This window comes from Haliotis asinina, chromosome 15, assembly GCF_037392515.1.
Source record: "Haliotis asinina isolate JCU_RB_2024 chromosome 15, JCU_Hal_asi_v2, whole genome shotgun sequence".
NCBI classification, from domain to species: domain Eukaryota; kingdom Metazoa; phylum Mollusca; class Gastropoda; order Lepetellida; family Haliotidae; genus Haliotis; species Haliotis asinina.
In genome coordinates, this window is record NC_090294.1 from 40,233,510 (window position 1) to 40,254,164 (window position 20,655).

Here is a 20,655-nt window from a genome sequence, read left to right on the forward strand (position 1 = left end):
ATTGGCCGTTACCTGGCCGAGAGCCGCGATGCAGGGTCATGGCTTGACTGTGTATAGGACCGCATCGTGGCTCTCGGATAGCCGTTACCATGCCTTAGCATTATTATAACGCCATTTCCATGATTTTCATAATTAGAAACGCTATTCTTCGACTTCTTTTTCTTATTCATTTTCTCCGTTTCGCTTGGCATTGAAAGATATCGGTTGGAAAATAGCACAATACCTGAGTTTGTTGACACTTTTCCTCTCATCCAATCATAAGGTATTTCACTTATATATCTTTGTGTCGCTTTCTCCGATTGGTTCAAACCCAGTTCACGCACCTGTTCATCCAGGTGAATATCGCCAAAGATAACAACTACTTCCTCGAAAGGATTACCAGATAATACTTTGAGAAATATTTCTTGTCGTTGGAATATACGTGCTATAAAGAGTTGATACAAGAATGGAGCAGAAAAAGAAAAACGCGATGGCTGTGACATTGGTCTTTGGAATTTTGGGTGTTTCCCTGATAATCGCTTCATTTGCGACAGACCACTGGGTGAAATCGTCACCGGTACTAAAGCGGTCCACCCAAACACCTGGAAATGATACTGACGGCAGTGCTACGAAATACACCGGCAATATCACATTCGGACTTTTTCGTGGATACCGGGTTCTGGATTACGGAATTGGCCCGAGACCTCAGGATATAAATGGTAATTTAATTCGAGTTCAATACCTGGATTTGTGTGACAACAGTGATTTCGCCTCGTATGCATATAACATGTGGAAAGTGTAAAGGATATTTGTGGTGAAATAGTCTTAATACATGGTTGAATCGGAGGTTTGACAATACATATATAAAAAGTTGTTGTGGCATATATATGTATATATACCAACATCTAGTCCAGCATGTAACTAGACGACTTCGCACTATACTAAGGTGTACTCGATGTAGGCCTTGGCTGGAAGACGAGTTTATTCATATGAACTAACCTACATCATGAATTTAGGTTAACCCAAAAGACCACTTGCATTCCTCGTCGGTAATGAAATAACCCACTTAAACGTTATATATAACATTCAGTGTCATACTCAAAGCCATCGAAAGAGCTCATATTTGAGGTGAACGGGTCGTTGGCTCATTTATACCTCACATGCTTTATCAGTAGTAGGGGCGGTGGGTGGCCTTATTAAAGCTAGCGTTTGCTCGTCATGCCAAAGACCCGAGTTCTGTTCCCCACATGGGTACATTGTGTGTAAGCCCTCTATTATTTCATGATCTTTGTATGTCTGTAAGATCCATCTTAATTTTCCCTAATCTCTCACTTTCTACATGTTTGTAATTTTGTCCTCTTGACTTTTCATGCTTCAATATTTTGTCTGCATGTTCATAATGTTTTGCATGTACTCATTTCATTTCTTGTGTTTTTATGTTTTTATTCTCTTTAATTCTGGAAAAATCACATGTGAAGCAGCTGACAGCTGTGAGTGTTTGATAGAAATTTGAAGCTGACACAGCTTTTTGATAAAAAAATTGTTTGTCAATTCACGGTTCTGCATCATATGATATTTTATTCTTGGTCACACTTTATTCAGTATGTTTTGGCCACAGGACATTATGTGCAAACTTAAGTACTGTTTAAAATATGACATATTCTTTAAAACAAAACCTAATTTAATATGATGCTCTTAATATACGTTGTTACATTTGGTTGACACTCAATAAATTAGCGAATACAAGGATTGGTTGCATTAATCAATGCTGAGACATTTCATTACTGGATTGTCTTGTCCAATCTTGATTATCTACACACTGCCATAATTTAGCTGGAATATTGTAGAGTTTTGGAATTTAAGCAAGATGCAAACTCAAATTTGGTTGCCCGTATACCTAAGTAAATGAAGACTGATAAAATAGTGATTTTTTGCAATTTGAAAATTGTTAACATCAAACATGAACAATTTGTCAGTTTCTTTCCAACTACTGTAAACACATTCAGTTAGATAAAGTAACAGGACAACAAAGCACAGTAGACATGTCCAGTATGGTAAAGCAAAACTTACAGCAGTAGACCCATGATTATCTGACTTGGAACTGGTCTTCAGTAACCCATGCTTTTCCTAAGAGGCGACTAACAGGATCGGGTGGTCAGTCTCTCTGGCTTGGTTGACTTATGCCATCATATCCCAATGGCACCATTGATCACTTGATTGTCTGATCCCAGATCAGTTATTTACCATGTTTACAGACCGCTGCCAAATAGTGAAATATTGCTGAGTGTGGCATTATACAACAACCAACAACCAACAACCAACATATATCAGCAATGCAACTTTGCACATTCAGGCTGAACTTAAGTGGTAATTAAATCCTAAAGAACTGAATTTTAGAACATGCTAACAACACTTTGTACACTGAACACATCCAGTATGGCAAAACAAGCTTACTGCTGAGGTATGACCTTTAATGGTACTTTTTAAATTCCTCTAGAATTTTCGTCAGCATATGCATTTTTTGTGAATACAGTGTCAGCTGTCATGTGTGATTTTTTTCAACATACTGTTATTTTCTCTACTTGCTATGAACATTTTACTCTGGTTTCATCCTCTGTTCTGAAGATCTGACAAATCTGTCCACCGGAAGTAACTGCAGGTGGCTTCTGAATAAATTTCATGTGTCAAAACAAAGAGTAAGAGTGCGTGATTTCTAGAACCTTTTGTCATGGTAAGATGTCACCTTCTGAAACATTTTATAGACTTTACTATGCTCTTAATATTTAGAAAGTCTACTGAAAATGACTTGTCCATATAAGGTTAAATTTTGTCAGATCTTGATGGAAACAGGTATTGAATCGGAGTAGAAGATCTCCAGTTGGGTTACTTAGAACAGGAGGGTGAGGAGAGTGATAGAGTAAGGATCAAGTTAGTGGGTGAGAGGTGTAGGGCAGAATAGTAGGATGGTTTGTTTGAGGGTGATAGTGTAGGAGGGTGAGGTGTGTGATAGGTGAGGTGTGTGATAGGGTGGTAGAGTGGGGAGATGAGTTTAGGGTGAGGGGTGATGGCTATTAGGGTTAACAGGTGATTAAAGAAGGTAGAGTAGGGAGACGAGTTGGAGGGCAATGGGGTGGGCAGGGACTGGGAAAGAGAACTTTGACAATGGGTCATTTTCAGGATTAGTAGCCATTTCCTGAATTTTGAATGGGCCACTGCTTTTGTATCAATAGTAAACTTACAAATTTTAATGGGCCATTTTTCATTCTAATATGTAAAATTGCCCATGGCCCCTGCCTTTCCCAATCCCTGGGTAGGAGTGAGATGTGTGATAGAGTGGTAGATAGGAAGTGTGAGTCATGATAGGTAGGTAGAGGTTGAGTATAAGTGAGGGATGTGAAAATGTAGGGATAGTGACACTGTAAAAAAGTGAGACATGTGAAACATGACATGGCAGGATGGGAAAGACAAGATCGTGGATCGGGAGAGGTGGTGACATTGTGGTTGACTAGAGGCAAGGTAGTGAGGAATTTACAGCAGTAGATAAGTGGCTGTTTATCATCAGATAAACATGGGTCGTTAAGATAGGAGAAAATAACATTGTGTCTGCATGTTGTGTTTCTCTCTCAGTTGTGTGTAGTGGGTCAGATGGGGTCTGCGCCTGGTCAAACAGTTCTGACTCAGCCAAGCGAACAGACTATATCAAGCGGGTTATCAAGCTTGTCAACAATGTCAAGATTAATGGCACTGGTAATATTTTATATACACTTTCCAAGTACCTTCAGCCAAGCTTTTCCAACCTATAACATTCCTGCCTAACCTTCCTATCTATAATCTTCACCTTACATATACATTGACCATACCTGACAGTAGTGGTGTTCTGATGATCGAAAATAATCGAAAATCAATTGTAGAAATAATCATCAATTGTAGAAATACATTTTAATTAACCAGAATGTTGTTGTTTTAGAATAACCATGATAACACTCTTGAGTGAAGTAAAGTAACCATTAAATATGACGAATATTCAAGACCAAACATCTGCTCAATAGCTTGAAACTATGCACATTGTAAAATTTTAACCACTTTTATTGTTTAATCACAATTCCGGTGATTTCTTGCATGCATGCATTTCATTACATGACAGTATTGGATATGAAAATGTTAATGTGAAAAAAAACAGGGAAAAAACCCTTAAAAGTTGATTACATTAGAAATGTGTATATTTCGATTATAATCAATAATCATTCACCTGAAGTGGATTTGGTTCCCTATTCCCAACACTACTTGACAGACATGCCAGGGTTTTATATTGACTTTGAAAAATGGGAATCATGATGGCTCATAATATTTGTTTTGGGGAGTCATGAAAATTTGATATTTCCTGTTGAAAATCAAAAAGCAAGAGTTTTGCAAAGATTTTATTGTTTGTGTTGTATTGTTATTTATATGATTAGTTAATAAAAAGTAATATTTCCACTTTTAAATTCAGTCATAACAAACTCTGTTATAATGAACAAATAATCACACGTGTGATTTATTCACTTTTACATAGATTAGACTTTTGTATTAACATGAACTGAAAGAAATATCTAATCACCACCTTTAGCATGAAACGTGAGATTATTTACTCCAAAAACATTTCTAAACTTTGTGACAAGTTATCACCATGAACACTTGCAAAGGTGAGTCCCAACAAATCACTTATTTAGCAGGATATTTCTGTTCATTGTTCTCATTATGTATGACTGTGTAGGGCACACAGTCCAATCTGTCTACAGCATGTTTCTATTAAAAAAAACTAGGATAACTGTTTCCTCTGACAGCTCTGTTAAAGTCAAACTATCATCAAAAAATGTCATTGTTAATGATTATTTATCAGATCCATTTTGTTGAACTGAATTCACAAAATTTACCTCAAGCTTGACTTGTATGATAATATTTTGAGAGTCTTTTAGCCACTTGTCGCATCAAAAAGGTAGGAATCATGTGTCTTGTAAAATTGTGACATTCCCATAAGAGCCTGCTCATGAAGCCTATCAATACATTGCCTGACATGACCTGCTTGGCATATCCACTTATAAAGACCCTGCCTGACATATCCACTTATAAAGACCCTGCTTGGCCCACTTATATAGATGAGTTGATATACCACCTGACTACAGACAGCAGCCTTGTATACAGGTGAGTTGATATACCACCTGACTACTGACAACAGCCTTGTATACAGGTGAGTTGATATACCATCTGACTACAGACAACAGCCATGTAATAATCAGGTATATATGATGTATACAGGTGAGTTGACATACCACCTGACTATAGACAACATCCATGTATAGAGGTTGAGTTGACGTACCACATGACATCAGACAGAAGATTTTTATACAGGGGAAGACTCGATTACTCACACACGCATTTTTTGATGTCGGTTACACAACAAGAACCTGACTTGATCTGAGTGTGTCTCAACTGCTGTTTGGATTAAATAGGTGTGAGAAAACATGTAGTTTTAGGATTTAATATGTTGGGGATTTGTTGAACATTATTTCAGACATCAGCATATGAAAGCCTCTGAGCAAATATACACAGTCAACGATCAGGAGATCGTGTCATCAACAGAGAGGTCGTGTCAATATGAGACTATGCTTGAGCATAATTCCTGCATAACTCACCCCAGGAGAGCCTCCTTTTTCACTTGGTGTAGCAGCTTCATGGCCATTTCTCAATGACTTGACTGGTCTGACATTGTGTCTAAGATTAAATGTAATTGTTCCTCTTCTTTTTAGAAATACAATGGACAGAAATTTCTTGCTGATAATTTTTCTTGGCATTAAAATTTCACTTATGTGATAGTTAATACTTGGTAACACAGCAGGATGATGGACCTGAGGAACCTTTCCTGAGGCATGCAGCTCCTCTCACCCTTACCCTTACCCTGTATCACCCAGTATACCAGTGAGGATCCGGGTTAGCATTGACCTTCAGTTACCCATGCTTGTTGTAAGAGGTGGCTAACAGTATTGAGTCGTCAGGCTTGTGTTGATGCTTAAGTTATCGATCACTAGATTGTGTGGTCCAGACTCGATTATTTGGCTGAGTGTGTTAAACAACCAACCAACCAATCACCTTCTTCAATTCCCTCCGTTACCCCTTGGACACAAGTGTGTATTCAACTACCAACCAACCAATCACCTTCTTCAATTCCCTCCGTTACCCCTTGGACACAAGTGTGTATTCAACTACCAACCAACCAATCACCTTCTTCAATTCCCTCCGTTACCCCTTGGACACAAGTGTGTATTCAACTACCAACCAACCAATCACCTTCTTCAATTCCCTCCGTTACCCCTTGGACACAAGTGTGTATTCAACTACCAACCAACCAATCACCTTCTTCAATTCCCTCCGTTACCCCTTGGACACAAGTGTGTATTCAACAACCAACCAACCAATCACCTTCTTCAATTCCCTCTGTTACCCCTTGGACACAAGTGTGTATTCAACAACCAACCAACCAATCACCTTCTTCAATTCCCTCCGTTACCCCTTGGACACAAGTGTGTATTCAACTACCAACCAACCAATCACCTTCTTCAATTCCCTCCGTTACCCCTTGGACACAAGTGTGTATTCAACAACCAACCAACCAATCACCTTCTTCAATTCCCTCCGTTACCCCTTGGACACAAGTGTGTATTCAACTGTGCTCATGTTTTGCAGAAGTATGTCAAGCAATAATTATGAGTCCAAATGATAATTTCTAGGTTATGTCAATGAAAAGAACACATTGTTCCTCTGTCAGACTGGTGTCCTTATCTAGACATGTCTCTTTAAGAGTAGCAAGGCTACCCCACTTCTGTAACACCTTCCTTCATTCAGACCCCACTCAACCCCCACGCATGGAGGTATTGACAGCCCCCACTCCCTAAACACAAGTGTGTATGCCATCATTGTCTTCTCTTTTGCATGATGCCATCCTGAATTGATGATCATGACACCATTCTAGTCTTCCCTCCCTTGAAATCAGACGCATCCTTGGTAACCAATACTAGGATTGGTGTCAGGTGTCATTCGTACTGTGTTCCTGGCTAGAGCAGATAGTGGTGGGTGTCTTGATCTGGCACTTGCTTCAGTCATCTGTCATCACAGGTGGAAACATTACGTTGAACTTAATCAACAGAAGAATGTCTTGACTTGACTCACAATTGAACACTTAGCAACACGATTGCAGTCTTACATAGCATCCGGGGAATATTTTGTGAATTGTCATCTTCATCTAGATGAACTGATGGCATCTTATACAGTAAGAGACTGTTTGTCGTCCCGTTGTGGTTTACAATCATCATAAAAGTTATAATATAAACAAGATGCTTAACCGAGAAGTAAACCATCTTGAAACTTTTCATCATTTGTCCTATGGTAAATGTCTTTTAGCTTAATAGGCAGACACATTTACAGAACAGCTGGTCAGTTACTCATTTACACAGACACATTTACAGAACAGCTGGTCAGTTACTCATTTACACAGACACATTTACAGAACAGCTGGTCAGTTACTCATTTACACAGACACATTTACAGAACAGCTGGTCAGTTACTCATTTACACAGACACATTGTTTTTTATTTGTTTTTTTTGTTTGTTTTGTGCCATATCTTAATCGTTGGTAAGTATGCAATTCAGCATCTTGGAAAACTAATACAGATCACTCTTGTGCTTAAGCAATATTAGTTCATGTCAGACCTGTACTTATTACAGTGTAAATACGAATAGAGTGAACTGTATTTCTTGAATCAGACGTGTATTCAGTCTATAGCTTACATTCATGGCAGTACTTATATGCATAACGTGACAGTACTTTGATGGCACTACTATGTATATCATGACAGTACGTTGCATATCCTGAAAGTGCATTCATGGCAGTGCCATGCATATCGGGACAGTACTATGATGCCAGTTCAATCACACATACCAGATCAGTACTATCTTGGTAGTATGTATATTGTGGCAGTACTATCATGGCAGTACTGTGCACATATTCTCTCAGAATAACCCCCAGGTATATCCGGATTCACTGACTTAAAACTGTTCTGTTCATAATTGTATTTTTGTGGTCAATGTATTAAAACACTGCTTATCAAATACTTGTTTTGGCTTCTTGATATAATTAGCAATGACTTCCTGTAAGCATTTTATTTGAATGAGATGCCTGAGGAGTGTAGGGTGACAGAGCGGGGAGTGAGATAACCAAGAAAGCCGCTGAGTAGTCAACCTGTAGCTCACCTTCCACATTTGTTATAGCTCACCTGGTTATCTTGGTTTCAGTGAAGGATCTCATCGAATATGGTTTGTTTAACTTTGGACTGTGGGTCTCCACCATCGTTATGCTTGCTTTGGGTATTGTCTGGGGTCTGGTATCCCTTGGTTTCACGGCTTTCAACGTTGTTGGCAAACCCATTGAGACCATCACCGGACCGGCAGGATTGTATCTTTGGAACGGATTGGCAGGTGAGTAATTATGTATATGGAAGTAAAATTCAAAATGTCTATTCTGAAGACATTTGGTTTGGCATTAAAACTTCTCAGAGAAAACCACCTAGTGCATTTTTGAGGTTTGTGTTTGCCAGTACAAGTGATGTTCAGGAATTCATGTGACCTGCAAGGTAGTTTAGAAATATTTAAGACAATGGAAAATGGTAGACCAGGCTTTAGTCATCAGACAACTGGCCTTTCGGTATTGGACTAGTGGCATTTTGTTGTTAGACTAGTGGCATTTTATCGTTTAGACTTAGGTGCTGCTTTGAGTTAAAATTCTTTCGGGGTTAGAAGCCCTGGCTAGAATATTAGCGGCAGTGTTGTTTGGATAAGTTGGTGCCACCAAGCATCTTATGACAGATTTTTACTTCATGCATCATTATCCAGAATACTAGTGTACTTTTTCATGCAAAGTCTCTATTTCCTTCATGATGTAACCGTATAAATATACATAATGTACAATGAGAGCTGAAAGTGAGTCTAAACTTTTGATGGGGGCATGTACGCATGCACGCGCACACACACACACACACACACAGACAGACAGACAGACAGACAGACAGACAGACAGACAGACAGACAGACAGACAGAGAGAGAGTTCTGTAGGTGAACCAGTGATGCATGTTGAAACTGGGATGTTCTGTTGGTGAAACAAGGTTGCATACTGTAACTGGGGTGTATAGTCAAACAGTGAATATCTTTTATGAATTGGAAATGTTCTGTATGTGAAATGGGGACGAAATGGGATGTCATGTAACGAAACTTATGTTAGTAAGTGAACCTGTATAGTTACAAAGGTTAAACTGCTGATCCTACAGGGGTGAAGCTGCTGTAGACTCAATAGAGTGGGTGGTTGCACATGCAATCTTGAACAAGATAAAGCCGAGGAATGTCAGCTAGCCACTAGGAAGTGGGTCAGACCAGCAGCAACACCTAGCTTAGTGTCTGGCGTGGTCACTACTAGGAAAGTATTAGATTACTTTCTGTGAAGCCTATCTACTGCAGGAGTTACAGATACTGAGTCTTGCTGCGGCAACCAGGGGCGTGGCTCACACTTGATCAATGTTTAAGGAGACAGGTCACGCTAATGCTAGGCAACTTATCATGTTCTGGGCCACTAACAACAGGGATTGTCATAATATACCAGGGATTTACCTGGCTTGTTTATTTTGGGGCCCTTGGGACTCGCTTCCCATCTGGGGACGGGTTTTCATTGTAGGACCACAGGTATGAAAATAGTGATCCCTGTCTGCAAAATTTTGGTTCCAGAAAGTTCAGTTGTGGATGTAACACGAGGTGGGGTTATTGTTATATGTAGAGGTGACTACCTGAGAGATTACTACAATAAAAATAAGAATGCAGACAAAATGTTTCGAAAAGTGTTGTCTTTAAATTATTAAACAGATAAGGTAGTTATTGCTTCTACCAGTTGACCAGCCTCCTTGTGTGACCGTCTTTGAAAAGGGATCAACAGATAAAATAAGATGAGAATAAATAACTCAAACTTGATGTTAACTGTATGAAATTAAGTAACAATTATCTATCTTTTTAGAATCATTTCATTCATATGGAATTTCAGAAAAATTATTTTGCAGGTGTATTTATGGAATATTTTAAACATGTTAAATGGTTTCATACAGAAATAAATTTAAGTGGTTTTGAACTATGAACTTGTGGTTTTCATCCCAAACAATACACACCGTTTTTTGATACAATTTTATGATTGCAAGGCTTGTTACTCAGCTGGAGGTTTTTGTGTGATATATGCCTGTTATTAGAACTGGATTATGTTGTCCAGACACAGTTATTTTCAGACCATCATCATTTTATTGCAGAGTACAGTTGTAAATGAGAAACAAATTTATCAATGTATTTTAGGAAAATTCAGGAAGCAGATTCAAATGAAACTGATTTTCCTTAAATCAGTTAGAGTGAGTTGTTATGTCTGACATTAAGGATGTGTATTGGGAATTAAATTGAATTGCAGTATATTGACATTAAGGTACCCATAGTGCAATATGTGTTGTGAGGTATTGGGAACAGTGTTTGACAGTGTGACACTAACTGAGCATGTCAATCCTGTTTTCTATATTATAAATCCCTAAAATATATGTTATTACTCTGATAATAGTATTAATAGTAATCTCAAAATTAGTTGCATAGTCAAGGATTCCTTTTTTTTTCTTTTTTGTACAATTTATCGTGTAATAGTATGATATTCTGTCATTGAATAACGAACGTAAACATCTGTTGTGAATGAAAGTCTGTGCAGATTAAGCATTGAAGATAATTACAAAAATTTCAGTGATGTTCTTTAAGCAATATACCGGTTCTAGGAAAAAATATTACAGTAAGTATTGTTTGAAAAGTGTATTGCCAAAATATGAAATAAGGAACCTGTGACTGATTTCTGATGGAAGATTTAAATTTACAGCTAGCCTTCTAGCCGAATGGTCTGGTGAAAGTTTTTGATAACATGCTCCATACATCTGAATGACTTCACAATATCTGAGAATCTGACTGCTTTGAATAGACTGTTAGACAGTAAATACATGTGTCAGGTTCATTAAATTATTCATTGTAACTGAAAATTGAGTTCTTTTCTTTGGATTGTCTAGTCTGGTGAGTCCGTTTTGGACTGGTAACTTGCACACATTTTTGGTGCAGTTGTGAAGTTTTTCAAAGATGGCGAAAGGTGTCTGTTATCCTGTAATCTTCCCCCAATTCATAGCTAAATCCTGGAGTGCAAAGGATACAACTCTCCGCAGTGGCTTAGATCACTGACAACCATTTGTTGAAGATGCCATTGAGGATTCGAACTGTCAGTGCTCATGTGGATGTTAATAATTTGTCTTCTCTGTGAAAGCTGTTGATGTAAATGGTTTGTCCTTCCTGTCACTTGCTGATACAGTCACCCTGACGTGGTTGTTTATCTGTTTCAGGTACCTTCTCATTACTTGGGGCTCTTCTCTATGTCGGATTGTTCACCAAAGATTTGGCCACAAATGTTTTACCGAAAGACGATGTGGACATTGGTTGGGATTCAAATGATCGCACGCAGCTCGACTACTCGTTCTTTTTTGTGGTTGGGGCAGTCTTGTCGTTCTTCGTCAGTAACATCATTTTGGTGGTGTCTGGCCAGAAGTTGTCTTGCAGCTACAACCGGGCAGCAGAGAAGGAGCTGGACAATGGCATGATCCTCTATTGAGTGGTCAGTTGATCTTCTCCAAACACAGAGTGGAAGTGGTCAGTCAAGCACCCCTTGAGCCAGTTAGACATGGTTGCAGTGGGCACTCTGCATGGCAGTCGTCAAGTGGAACCTAATTTGACTATAGCTGTCTTTTGAGATGACTGGTACTTAACGTGATCCTGAGGGCCTAAATTGTGTGACTCTTAGGACCTAGTGTTATTCTTGTAACCTGGTGTGACTCTTGAGACCTGGGACCAAATATGACACTTTGAACCAATATGATGCTCCGGACCTAGAGTGAATCTGGAAACCTTGTATTAATCTAGTGACCTGGAGCTTAGTAAATGTTGCTTCGTGAAAGGAGCACCAGGTCACTAGTGTGACACACAAGATCTAGGGAGTTACTGTAAACAGCTGTTTAATTATTGCGAATTTTGCATCAGACTTCATGAAGCGAGAATAAAATCACGCGATAATATAGATATATCATTCACTTTATTCAGATAAGTCAACACCATAAAAATGATGCAGCTGTCATTGCTCCATCACATGTCACCGCTGGGGTAATCTGGATTAACACAGCTCATTCACGTGTCACTTACTGAAAATAAGAAGGCGCGAAAAGGTTTAGTGACCATCACTCGTGAAAATTTAAAGTCGCGGAAATAAAGTTTACAGTACTCAAGGTCCCAAGAGTCCCCACAGTCGTGCTTTAGACCATGTGTGATTCTTGTGACTTAGAGTAACTCCAGAGATCTTGTATGATTTTTAGGACCTATTAGGACTTATAGTCCGTTTGGCTCATAAGCGGAGCATTGAACTGCAGTCTAGCTTGAAAACTAATAAACTAAAAATACTCAATAATACGCTGTTCGTAATCAGAACATCATACCAACTCTGTCAGGTTTTTGCAGAATATTTTTACTTAAAATAGAAAATGTTCTTTAACAAACTATCATTAAAATATTGACACAGTTCACTGTTTGTTACGGGGGAGAAGTGCAGAGAAAGGGATAGCCAGGTGTGCGAGAAAGCATGGAGACAGCACAGCACAGGTTAATGCATAAATAACTTTCTTGGCACTTGTGCGCGTGTGTCTGGAACACCTGGGTGTGCCTTTCTCTGCACTCCTCCCTCGTAATAAACAGTTGAACTGTGTCAATGTTTTAGTGATAGTTTGTTAAACAGTTCTTTTATTATTATAATTATATATTATTATTATATATTCTGCAAAACACTCACATAGTTGGTATGATGTTTTGATTGTGATCAGCGTTTCATTGAGTATGGTATGCTTATTAGTTTTCAAGTTACATTGCAATTCATCAGTCCGCTTTTGAGCCAAACGGACTACAGTATTAGGCCTGGTCCTAGCATGTACTTTGAAGTTAGCGAGACTCTTTAGACTAAGTGTGACTTTACATTTGGGATTGCTCTATGACCTTGGATCGCTCTGGGCATCTTGTTTGACTACTGCCATGCATACCTATGCAGCTGAAGACCCACCAATCATCACCATGCAGACACACACACTGTACACACACACTGTACACACACACTGTACACACACACTGTACTCACACACTCTCTGTACATATGCCCTGTAAATAGCAAATGCTTGGTGCAAACCTTGTTCTGTCATGTTCGTCATTTGAACCCATGTAAATGTATTTATGCAAGACATCCTCACCACGATGATGTTGATCCCAAGTCTAGTCTCATTCACTCAGAAGTACATCCTTCCCTACATCAGAAGCCAAACCATCTATAAGCGATTCAACATCAGTTAGGGTTGGTACTAATGTACTCACCAAGATTTTCATCTTGTTTGTGCAGTGGCACTTATTTATCTGGCTTTCCTACAATCACATTGTAGATTATGTACTTTAATGTGTACTTTGTTTATATGAAAGGACCTTTCTATATATATGATGATAAATGGTAAACGTGCTTGCTGTTGGTGATTGCCAGCAGTCACATTTCATCTTGACCCATATAAACTTACAACAGATCACAAAAACCCAACTTCAGTGATGACCTGCAAAGATTTTTCATGATTTTCTGTTGTGTAATTTGGAACTATTTGAGTATGGCAAGGGAGATAACTCTTACAAACCAGAGCTTGTGCATTCCTGTGAAAATATACAATGAGTCATCTTCACCTTCACCTTTTTGAGCTACGCATCATATATATTTTAAGTATTTTGTTTGTTTGAAAATGATGCAATATATAAATTATAATTCAAATCGAAATTGAAGTCCCAGAATGACAGCACTCTGAATATTCCCATGTTATATCCTTACTGTTGCTTTTCTTATCTGTATCCATAGTGACTCAGTAGTTGATTTTGCCTGAAGTGTCAAGATTTTGTTAATTTTGATGGTCTTGTGGTCAAGGATACCAAAACAGAAAACAGCAGAACATTCTGGAAGCAGACATGGGAATCGGTGACTGCGAACTCAGTGTTACACTGTAAAGTGCAGAATTTAGGTTTAGGGTGCAACAATATGAAATACCATGATAAAAATACCATCATAAGAAGCCAAAGTAATCCCAAACAGCTGATTCGTAGGAGGAGGGCAGCCTTTTATCCTGCTTATTGCTTACATTTACTTATTTGTTTCGGTAAGCATTAAAAAGGCGTTTTTTGTATAGTAATATTTCGTGATACATGTTTATGTGCATTGTTTCAGTTGTTAAGGCCCTGTAAATAAGTTCCTGTGTTGTTTTACCCTAAATCATTATGTCCTGACTGGTCATGAGGGGTGGTCGGGTTGCCTTGAGGTGAAAGCGTTTGCTCGTTATGTTGAAGACCCAGCTTTGAATCCCCACATGGGTACAGCTCCATTTCTGGTGGGCCTTGTCGTGATTTTTCTGGAATATTGTTAAAAGCGGTGTGAAACCAAAATTCACTCACACACTGGTCATGATGACACACATCTTTAAGTGAAGGTGAAGATATGTGTTTGACAGTTTTGTTAGATGTGATCTTTTACTCTTAGTATGATGTTTCTCTGCTTGTCGTTCAAACAAAACTGTTGTAGGACAAAGCTCTTGGTAAATTTCCTAATCATTGAATCTGCTTCTAAAAGTTTCTCCATTCTTTGTATGAGTAAACTCAAGTAAGAAATGGACAGTTATGATTTAAAATAATAAAACTGTACTTATTTACATTGTATATATGATATATATGCTTTTATTTTTTCTGAGAAAAATAAACATCTGATTTATGAGTATATATATATACTCTAATACATTCATTCTAATCATTATTACATAATATTTCATGTATTAATGATTAACAGATGTCATTAAATTCTGTGAATTATCAGTGGTCATCCGAAAAGCCTGACTCATAGGAATTTGTGATCTTCAAACAGAAAGTTATTGTAAAAAAGTGAAAGATCATATTTTTTTTATGTTGGATGGAATCATTGATGCTGTCCATTGAAAATTCTGCTTTTCATCTTTTTCAGACTTGTAATGAGCATTTACACAAAATTATCTCCCTTGTCACAGCGCTGTACAATCACTGGCCCCAACACTGCTGTCATCTACATATATCTAGTGTTTTGTTGTTGTGGTTTGGGCTTGGCGGTTTTGTTGTTTTTATTGTTGTTGTTGTTGTTTCAGTGGCATTTTGTTATTGAACTATGTATCCCCACCTACCTACCCTCTATCTCTCAATGGAACTACCCACACTTTTATGTGGAGCATTCCATTGTGAAATTTAGGGAATATATCAAAATGATTCTAGTCCGAGATTACAATTTGATTATAATGATTGTGTGAGTCTAGTACATATATTCCTTGCCTGTGATGATATGGAAGTCATTGTTTTAGAATGTTGATTTGTCTTTTTGTTTTAATTGATACCATTTTTAATGCTTACATTAGCCTCCATTAGCCTGTTTCTCTCAGTGTTCTCGTAGTGCCAGCAAGTATTGTTCTCATATAAAACCCCACCTGACAGAGGTAATCCTTAGGACAATTAGGATCAAGTTAGTGTAGAATGCCGCAGGCATAAAGGGTGTAATTGTTTAGACAGGGTGTATCTGTAATATAAATAAAGAATATTCACTTCATTAATCTCCCAACATTATAAATTTGTCTCATCTCAAATGCACAGTAGGTTGCCATATTTTTCAGTGACACCTGCATGGAAAGAAACAATATTTATTTGGAATTCAATTGCAGTAATTCTTTTATTTTTGTTACCTGTAATGCCACCAGATTACTGATACTCAGTAAAAAACAGTCAGACCAACTCAAAATGAGTGTAAATTTTATTTCATAATGACTGTAGTTTACTAGATAAATTTTGATTAAAATATGTGCACAAGAAACAATTCCGTTTACTCATCAGTTTGTTATAAGCAGGTTAATTATTTCTGTTGATTAGGTGATGAATAAATGACAGAACTGATGAACACAGAGCATCTGTGGACAATTGGCAAGCCTTGGTTGGATTATACCGCTTATGTTGAGTCACTCAACAAGAGTGCAGCTGGCATTAGCTTTGAAATCTCCAGACCTTAAGTTTTATTTCCCCATCCTCTTGGTAAATTGAGAACAATCCTATCAGTGTAATTTTGACATGGTTGACATACCAGCTTTCTTGGGTAGTTCTGGAAGACTTGCTGTGAGATATTATTGCAGGGTATGAAACTCCTAGAAAAATACACCCAAAGGGCTGATAGCTAAAAAGTGTTGCCGGCCCTGTTAACAATTGTAACGAGCCCTGTATTAAATACAGGAAATTGAGATATGGTGTTAAAAGAAAGTAGTTAATGAATTACTTGTAGTGAGGCAAACTTAAATGTGTGGAAAAACAAATTTATAAAAACCATGACTTGGTCACTGTTCATTCATTTTGTGTCACTGTTATTAGAAAAGTACGGCATTATTCATTGGCTGAAAGCTTTCTCTAGACCAGTCACATTTAGTGTTAGATAAATGGGTAGGTTGATCTGTGGAAGCTACACTTTGATTGATCATAACTGGACAGACATCTGGTTGCCACAATGGTAAATTATTTTCGAAATATTTCCCGTAGTCCAAGACATGGTCAAGTATATACCCTTGGAAAATGTATTGGTGCACAGGGCTGGCTATAAAATAAAATTGTAAGCCCGCCATGTGACTAGCAAGCAGCGGGTTGCTGGGCTAATGCTTTTTCATACAGTGATTATTGTCAGATTTTGTTTCTGAGTTGTGGCATTGGAGCAGAGGGAGCTTTCGTTGTGCTTGTTCACTAGAGCTGTGACAAGATATCTTACTATCGATAATCATGATACTTTATTGGACGATAAATATATTGATACTTTTTGTTCGTATTGTGATACATATCGTTGAAAGTAACTTTTTTTTAACTGTCACTAGAAATTGATGGTTATGTCAAAATTTACACAGTTACTTATGTATGTAAAAATAATTTACCGAGAATTGGATGTTTAACCATGTAAAGTTGAATACCACAAGCTATTACAGCTACTTGGGTATTTTATTTTCCAGCAGACTATCTTGGTCAAAAGCCGTACAGACTCTCGTTCACAAAGCTCATAAAGCCCTCCTTCCAATCAAACAGCTTCATCATAAATTAAAAAACCTTTCTCCCACTGTCCTAATTCATATGTTTGATACACATTTTAAGTCTATCCTATTGTATTGCTCAGAAATATGGGGTTTTCAAGAGTGGTTAATTCTAGAAAGATTTCATGTGAAATACTGTAAATATGTTCTTGGTGTTGGTAATAACACAACTAATGCATCAGTTTTAGCTGAATGCAGCTGCCATTATATTTGCTGTGACTCTATAATATGATGTGTTAAATACTAGTGTAAACTACTGATTATGGAAGGGACTAGATATCCCAAACAAACCTATATTATGTTAAAAAGAATGGACGATAATAAGTGCAAGTCATGGGTCACTGAAGTGAAGACATTGATGTATATTTAGGTTTTAGCTATGCATGGGATTTTCAGGATAGTGTTAACTCTGATTTATTTGTTAAATAGTTTTAACAACACATTAAAGATGGTAACTTCTAGTGTATATTTTCTATGTTAAATGAACATTCTAATTTAGAGTTCTATTCATGTGTAAAAAGTGTGTTTAACATGGAATCATATTTGTCCACTTTATATAATAGAGATTTAAGAAGATTTTTATCACATTTAAGATTAGGTGAATTAAACATCACAACGAATAGATGCATAAGAAGTAATATCCAAAAGAATTAAGATTTTGTCCATTTTGTAAACACAATTTAGAAGACTAGGTTCATTTCATGTATATTTGCCCACAATACAATGATTTCCAAACAAGATATATGTTAAATATTGTCTGTTAAGATTCCAACTCTCTAATTCACCTTCTCCAATGTGAAAACAGCAACTATTTATATGTGTATGCAAAATATATTAAGGAAGCTTTGATGTGACGTAACACACTGTTATTGTAAATGAATACAAAATTGTTCTAGGTATTGTGTTCATCAATCGTCTTATATTGTATCGTACATTGTACATGGGCCTGTGGCCTTCCTATTCAATAAAGTAATTTACGTATATGTGAAAATATACATTTTTAAAGAAAGTAACTAAAGATAGCATATTGTGATGTGCATGGAATTGTATCAGACCAACGTATCTCAATATGTATCATGTCATGCATTTTCTGTATCGTCACAACTCTGATGTTCCCAGTAAGTTGACAGTGTTGACGGTTGATGCAATGTTGACAATTTTGTTGATGCTATGGTGACACTGGCCACGTTGTAAATTATCACTGTTGACACTATGTTGACATGGTATTGATTCATTGTTGACAACTGTTGACAGTTTGTGGACATTTCTGGTGTTTCCTTCAAGACATTCCCTATAACATTTATTGTTTATTACTATGATACATGTTTAAATTTGTTGTTTGATACATTTTGTAATTTGTTTTAAAGAAAACATATCTTTTTGTATATAGTATTTTAATGTAAAGACACTGGGAGCTTGCAGCATTAAACAGTGTCTTCTGACTTATGGACGGGGTTGGGGAAAAGACAAATAACTGATAACACATTCCTGCAACTATTTGTCAGTGACTTTATAAAATCATTGATATATTTTGAACATTGAAGAAATGGCTTCACTCAAATTGTTCAGACTCTTGTTGAATTTAGATTTCAGCATTATTTTTGTATGGTTTTCTTACATGATTGTACAGGGGCCACCACAGGATTTCATTTTTGAAGTATGGGGTCTAATCAAATAAATCTCTCCAGAATATTCTTTTAAATGGAGAAGAGTGCACTTGTCTGAACCATGTCTGAACCGTGTCTGTACCTCAGCATCTCATGATGTTTTCATTACAGATAAGATAAGTTCCTGCTTACACAGGCACTTTAATCTTCTTATCTCTACCTGCTTGATTTGCATGTTGCAAATTTGTTTATAATGACTTAAAGGGAAATTAATTTTAATTTGTTTTATCCTTAGTTTGTTTGGTGCATATTTTAACTAAATATACGCAAATGGGCAGGACCAAATAGTTTTCATTGTATCAGTCAGTTCATGTTTGTTATAAACATAGTCTACTTGTTTCCTCTCTGTCTCATGTTGCTAGGCAACAACAGTATTCAAGTGTCTACCCAGTAATCTGTGTCTACCCTTAGATTCATATGTCTACCCCATGAATCAACTGTCTACGGTCTATTTAAGTGTCTACCCTAGCATTCACCTTTCTACCCCAGTATTCCAGTGTCTGCCATATTAATCCACTGTCTACCCTCAGTTTAAGTGTCTACCCTAGTATTCCTCGTTCTACCCCAGTATTCAAGTGTCTACCAAAGTAATCTGCTGTCAATATTAACATGTCTACTCTAGTATTCCTCTGTCTATCCCAGTATTATAGTCAAAGCAAGTATTGCATCTAAGCTTCCAAGAAATGGCTTTGTAACAAAATTCCCGTGTTGGGCTGATTGTAGCATTAATTTCCCGACTCCATAAGTGATGGCAGTGTATTTGGTGATGTTTAGTGATGTTTACAGATGTCTACCACTGTGATTCCTTGTCTACCCAGCCATTGCATCTTCTAGCAGACGCCCAATGCAGACAACAATCTTAGAGGGAGAGTATCCAAACTCCCATACACTGACGATGGACATGACTTTAAAACCATCTGTGGAATTGGTTCTTGTTCCAGGTACCCTCGTCTCATTGTTGTCTTCATCACCTGATCTCTTGTAGTCATGACAACCTGTCCATGATTGTGTTTCTGCTCTTTGTGATTTCTGTGCTGTGTATTTTTTGTGCAGATCTTTTTACGTTGCAGTATGACTTACTTTAATGAGAAGATGACTGATCAAGAGTCACACATCTTTGGTACCCATGTGCTTCCTCCATCACTGAGAATACATACAGATGCTTGTGAGTTCATTAAGGGACTGTTCATTACCTATGGCAAGGCGGGTGGGGAATGGGGTTCATGATGATTTTATGAGAGAGTGGGTCACTCAGTTTGTTCTGGGTGGTAGGGTGGTTCATTAGTTTTCTACATATCATGGTCTAGAGTTGTAAGCAAATTTACACAGATGATTTTGAACAATTATGCTTGTAAATTATGGGGGGAGGGAGGAGAAGGGGGTCACTTTCTTTGTACAAAATAAATTTTAGGGGTGTCATTCACATTATATTTGCTTCTCCATAAAATCATCAGGCACCCACCCCTTCAAGGGTTTATGTCTGTGACTGGCATCAATTTCTAACCACTTTTTGGCTGGAAATATCTGTTACATTGCAAGTAATCTGTATGTAATGAAGGTTGATGGAGGAATGTAGTGTGTCCATTACTGTTGAGTGTTGAGGATTTGTGTCTCAATGCAGAAGCCTCATGTCACATCCCTCCTATACTGCCTGTCTCATGTGCCTGTTATCTTATCATTACTAGAATAC

The 20,655-nt window shown here is 37.5% G+C and overlaps 1 protein-coding gene across 2 annotated transcripts; it reads left to right on the top strand.

Annotated features, from left to right (window-relative positions):
* The first annotated feature begins 324 nt into the window (after positions 1-324).
* Positions 325-12,544, top strand: LOC137265856 (clarin-2-like). Of its 2 annotated transcripts, XM_067801315.1 has the most exons (4): positions 325-698; positions 3,607-3,726; positions 8,305-8,487; positions 11,458-12,544. In XM_067801315.1, exons 1-4 carry the CDS (start codon positions 446-448, stop codon positions 11,721-11,723), a joined length of 822 nt encoding a protein of 273 aa, XP_067657416.1. In that variant the 5' UTR covers positions 325-445; the 3' UTR covers positions 11,724-12,544. The 2 variants fall into 2 exon arrangements, with proteins under 2 accessions (XP_067657416.1, XP_067657415.1); XM_067801314.1 differs by lacking the exon at positions 3,607-3,726.
* Positions 12,545-20,655: the final 8,111 nt, after the last annotated feature.